At 30.8% G+C, this 5813-nt stretch overlaps 1 protein-coding gene across 1 annotated transcript; it reads right to left on the minus strand.

Moving 5' to 3' along the window:
- Positions 1 to 304: 304 nt before the first annotated feature.
- Positions 305 to 2511, minus strand: LOC134252706 (clumping factor A-like). The gene is made up of 3 exons (XM_062735211.1): positions 2387 to 2511; positions 838 to 1740; positions 305 to 734 (listed from the first exon to the last, which is right to left on the minus strand). The coding sequence occupies exons 1-2, from the start codon at positions 2439 to 2441 to the stop codon at positions 869 to 871; spliced, it is 927 nt and encodes a 308-aa protein (XP_062591195.1). The 5' UTR covers positions 2442 to 2511; the 3' UTR covers positions 305 to 734; positions 838 to 868.
- Positions 2512 to 5813: the final 3302 nt, after the last annotated feature.

Consider the following 5813-nt stretch of genomic DNA (forward strand, 5'->3'; position numbering starts at 1 on the left):
TACAACACTTCCAGTTCCCTCACCAACATTAGATTTGTTTGTAGGAAACATTTGAAGGTTTAAAAGTCTATGAATCTTTTTGTTTAATGTCACAAGTAATAGGTTTTATACAAAATGATTTCTTTAATATTAGCATAAGATTTCTACCTCACTCATTTATACTCGTAATGCTATGCATCAAATATTATTGGTCCTTTCTCTAGTATTTTCCGGATTGCATCATTTAAGTCACTTGGTATGTACAAGCAATAAATCTTTGTCATGTTGAAATTACAGATGTAAAAATCAAAACAAAAATGAAAAATAATGATAACAAGTGATCATTTTATTTACAATCTAAGGAAAATAAATATAATCATCGCGTACATCGCTTTGACACACTCCTTCATCCAATCAACAGCCTTTTTACTACTTGCCTTCGGGGAACTCACCGAAAAGTTCATAGAGATCAACACAGTGATCTGATTGAAAACGCCTAATACTGATGACAATTCATGGACAAAATTGAACAAAGATACATTTTACAATTATTTTATCTGGTAGTGTTTCACAGTACACAAGTCAGCTAAGACATTTGTCATGTCAGTCTTATATATTTTAAGTTTGTTAATAAGTATCTCAAATTTGAAATATTAAGATTTTCATCGTTATTTTACCTAAAATTTGTTTGAGATTGCTTTTCAAAATGGAGAATATAATTTTTTTATTTGGATGGAATTCAAGTTGAGATGGATCTGGAAAGAAAAAAAAAAACAGAAATTATCAGAATGCAATCATTTTTTGTTGTAAAAAGTATAACAAAATCATTTGTTAAGTAAGAATGTTAACATGACTTACAAAATTAAAGACTAAGAGATTCATCACATCTTTATTTCTTTTGATCATCATCATCATCATCGTCATCCTCATCATCACCGTCATCATCGTCATTATCATAACTATCATACTCATCGTCATCATCGTCATCATCGTCATCATCCTCATCATTGCTTTCATCGTCATCATCGTCATCATCTGAATCTTCATCCTCATCCTCGTAACTATCATCATCATCATCATCATCATCATCATCATCATCGTCATCACTGTCGTCATCATCACTGTCGTCGCTGTAATCGTCATCATCATCATCATCATCGCTGTCATCATCATCATCATCATCATCATCATCATCATCATCATCATCATCGTCATCATCATCGCTGTCATCATCATCATCATCATCATCATAACTACCGTCATCATCATCATCACTGTAATCATCATCATCACTATCGTCATCATCATCATCATCATCATCATCATACTCGCTGTCATCATCACTTTCATCATCGTCATCGCTTGAATAACTGTAAGATTCACTATAATCGTCGCTATCGTCATCGTCGTCACTGTCATCATCGTTGTCATCGCTGTCGTCGCTGTCGTCACTGTCATCACTGTAATCACTGTCATCACTGTAATCGCTGTCGTCGCTGTCATCATCCCCACCATCCTCTCCATCATCATCACTATCGTCGTCTTCATCATCATCTTCATCATCATCTTCATCGTCTTCATCACTCTCGTCATCTCTATCATCATCGTCGTCATCATCTTCATCTTCGTCCTCGTCCTCATCTTCTTCGTCGCCATCACCATCTCCTTCCTCCTCGTTGTTGTCTTCCTCTTCTACATCAAATTCATCCTGATTGTCAACGTCTTGGTCAGCATCGTATTCCTCTGGGCCGGGTACCGGAACTATATGTAATGACCAATATATATAAATAGAATTATGAAAGAATCCTATTTATTATTTTTTTTTTCTCTAACATACCTGACTAATATGTAATGAAAAATCTGTACAGCCAAAATAGTGGAAATTAAAGGTACAATACTACCTTCTTGCAATTGCTTTATTTGTTGGCGATTGTTTGATAAACAACGTTACATTTAACATTTTCTTGAATATTATAAAGCATTGTTCTGTGTGTGTGTGTGTTTTTTTTTTTTTTAAAAATCATTTTGTTTAAATCGCATCTGAATAAAAAAAATTAAAAGTCTTAAATAAAATCGCCTATTTTGAGCTGAACTGATTTTTCAAAAGCGTTATTTTATGCTATTTTAAATATTAGAACGATGAACAATGAAATTTTTCTAGCTGATGCTTTAAGTGACAAATTTTCTTGTACTGCTGTATAGAAATGATCTTTTTCTCTTGATGAAATTTGATTGCATATATCATTTTATTTCCTTGAGATAATTAATTATATTCATATCATCAGTTTTGCACAATTATCAAAAATAAAACACGAATATTAAAAAAATGATCAATTAGTAATTAAATTTGCTTGAGAAGTTTTAATAGATTTATTTTTTTTTAAATTCTACTTTATGAAAGACTTACGTGTAACGCTAACAGCCACGAGGGCACAAAATAAAAGAATGGCTAATCCCTTCATGATAGGAGAATTCCAATTCTGTCAAAGTTACAGATCCGAAAACGAAATTGTGGATGGCTGGGATTCGCAAACGTGCCTCTTTATATAACAAGAAAATTAAATTTATGCTAATTAACAGTCGTCTATTCATGTCGCACTAACATTATCTATGTATTGTTAATTTATGGATATTATGATAATTTGAAACGATCACGCATCGTGTCTAGATTAATATATGGTTTAAGGGAAATATATTTTGTGACATAGTTCACTGTTGGAATTTTGATTATTTTTAACCACATGCATTTTTAGCTGTTTAAAGGGGATATATTCACGATTCGCGTGGTAATGATTCCTAATTAATTCTTCACGCCGAATTGCTTTGTTTAATGTTCTTCAAGTTATGAAATAATTGAAATGAGAGAGAGAGAGAGAGAGAGAGAGAGAGAGAGAGAGAGAGAGCACAGTGTTCTAAAAGTTTCAATAATTTCAGGATTACATTTATAAAAAATAAAAAAGCACATGTATACATATAGATAACACATTTGTTGATATTAAATATTATATATTTATTTACAGTTCACTGTTCAAGTGAATGCAACTTGATCTTATTCAAATTTTTTCTCTCGAAATGTTGATTTCAATTATATACTAGTCCCAATATAGATGCAGAACTATAGCTTACCGAAAAAGAAAATTTAAAGACAGTCGTTCATCCAAATTGTTTCAGACCAGCGAGTTACAGATCTGCAGCTAGTTATACAAAGCATTTCTAAAAAGTAACTCAATAACATAATTATTTGCCTTCCATTCATTAACTTTTTAATGACATACATTTGGAATTTTAATATAAAATAATCAAGATCCCCTAAATCTTGGGAATAATCTGGCGATATGAATCAATATTGTTCAACATGGGAACAAATTGCATTATTTAAACCATAAATCTGTTCTTGTTTCGAAATACTTTTAAAATACAGCAGAAAAAGTTTTAATTCCGCTTTCTTTTTACTATAGAGAGGAACAACGATGCTGTTTGAAAATAAATCATTATTTTGCGATAATATTCTAGGAATGAAATGTATTGATATTGAATTATTTTTCTACGATATTTTCATAACCTTAAAATGCGAAAAAAAAACATGATAGCTGTATTACTCAGGTAAGATTTTTTAAAATAAAAATAAAAAATAAAAAAGAAATATATTTATCTATATATATGAATAATGTTATTTTTTCTTAAACTCTATAATTGTTTCCTCTATTAGCATTGTGATGTCATTGCATTGTTGACGTTATCATCAGGTGACGTTATAACGTCACATGTTTGAATTGTTTTGTAATGTAAAACGTTTGAAGAAGTAATGAAATCGCTTACGTTTTACTAACATTATTGCCTTGTCATTTTTTATTTTACTATTAATTACCGGAACGAGGTAAATTATTGGCAAGCAAGTTGATGAAACAAGAATATCAGCAGTCTCGTTTAAAGTCATCATTTCGTAAGTTCTATGGTCGATACAATGACCGTGTCAGCAAATACAGTTTATCTTTGAATCAAATGCTGACTGACGTTTTTCATACCAATTGTTATTTCATTATTTATACACTGAATTGACGAAGGATTTTTCCGTTATTTCCTGATCACGACAAGGAGCACACTGCGGGTGTGACCGGTCAGCAGGGGAAGCTCACTCCTCCATGGCACCTGATCCCACCTCTGATGTTTTGGAGGTCCGTGTTTGCTCTGCTTCTGTTTTGTAGTGTTTTATGGACTTTGAGATTGAATATTGTTCGTTATCTCCACATCCTACCTTCTTTTCATTTTTGGATATGAGATAAAGAATCTATAAACATTTTTAAAACCTTTTATTTTCTTGAAATTAACCATTTCTGTCAAAGTTTCATAAACAAAAGCTATCAACACATCAACTGATTGTGTTTGAGTTTATAGATGTGAAAAAATCCAAAGAATACCTGAGCATCAGAGGCCTAATTCACACCTAAATTTATTTTATTCTTAAGAATATTGTTTCGTAATAAAACTAGATTATGTTTACACGTAAAAACTAATCAATGAAAATACGTCATATTTTCCCAGATCTTTTGTAAGATGTAAAAAAAAAATTAGATGCGCGACAATAGTAAAACAAATACCACAAAATGATGAATAAAACACATGAACATATTATTTAAATTAGACAATATCTACATTATTCGGTTGTCAGAAAGTTTACATGATTTTCTATATAATTAATCAATTTCCGCTAAATCGTCAATAGCCCTGACTGAGCTAACAATGGGGTTATCTGTTTTTATGAAATTTGTTGAAATAAATCACATTCAATCATAACTGTAACATCATTACTTCAGATATTTAATGATTTTATATGACAGTTAAAATTACATTAATGAGACATAAATAGAATATCATTAATAATTCAAAGGAAAAGTTGACGTTCTTTCTAAGTATCCAGTTTTAGTTAAAACAAGTAAACCTGAGTGAATAACGTGTGTCCAATTTGCACAGGATTAACGCATGGGCTCTCTGGATAAGCCCTTCATTCTATTTGTAAATTTTTGCACGTTTTCGGTTTTTTAAACATTTTTTTGTATAAGAATAGTTTAATTTCTACATTCCATTTTCACTAGAGAAACTCTAATGTCTTCCTCCGCCTCCAGTAAGTTCATTTTATTACATGCAAGTTAATAAGCATAAAATAATAATTATTTTAATGGTTTGAAAATTAACAATTTCTGACAAATTATTTATGAAAACAGCTATGCACATTTGTAGTTGACCTCGCTGAAGATTATTATTATTATTATTATTTATGAGATGCAAATGAAGTCATGGAAATAAAATAAATGAATTTTTGTTCATTTTCCTATGAATGGTACGAAAAATATCAATATACTGAGAAAGACCCGCAGCTACCGGGTAAAACCAAATATAATAATTAATAAGCTAATTTACAAGATGATGATTAAACATTATTTAATTCCCCACGGGGTAGTGGGTTCAGCATAGTCGAGGAGAAGATAGAATGAAGAAATAGAGAGGCGAAGGATCGTATCCTTTATCATGCACTTAATTATCAATATTGGCTTGAAAGTATCCGAATTGGTATCTCTTACAGTAGCAAGTTATACAATAATAATACAAATACTCGTGCAAACAAAGTCGTCCTTTAAGATAGTAGTTTTAACGATGCAAAGGCAAAAGTGAATAATATCATTATATGAAAAGTTTAATTGTTAAAGTTATTCTAATTAAATAGTTCCATTAAGTACTAGTCTACCGACAGAAAAAAATTTCATTTTATGTTTCTTTATTATTTTATAAACACGAAGTAAGTCGTAGTCATTCGGGTGACAATGATTGAAACAATA

Source organism: Saccostrea cucullata, unplaced genomic scaffold, assembly GCF_032062105.1.
Source record: "Saccostrea cucullata isolate Sc308-1 unplaced genomic scaffold, CSIRO_AGI_Scuc_v1 ctg99, whole genome shotgun sequence".
Taxonomy (NCBI): domain Eukaryota; kingdom Metazoa; phylum Mollusca; class Bivalvia; order Ostreida; family Ostreidae; genus Saccostrea; species Saccostrea cuccullata.

What these genes read in the sequence shown, in the direction of transcription:
- LOC134252706 (XM_062735211.1), bottom strand. Translation starts at nt 2,441, where the DNA reads ATGAAGGGATTAGCCATTCTTTTATTTTGTGCCCTCGTGGCTGTTAGC. An exon ending in CGTGGCTGTTAGCGTTACAC is followed by an intron (nt 1,741 to 2,386) that starts GTAAGTCTTTCA and finishes CATTACATATAG; the next exon opens with TTCCGGTACCCGGCCCAGAG.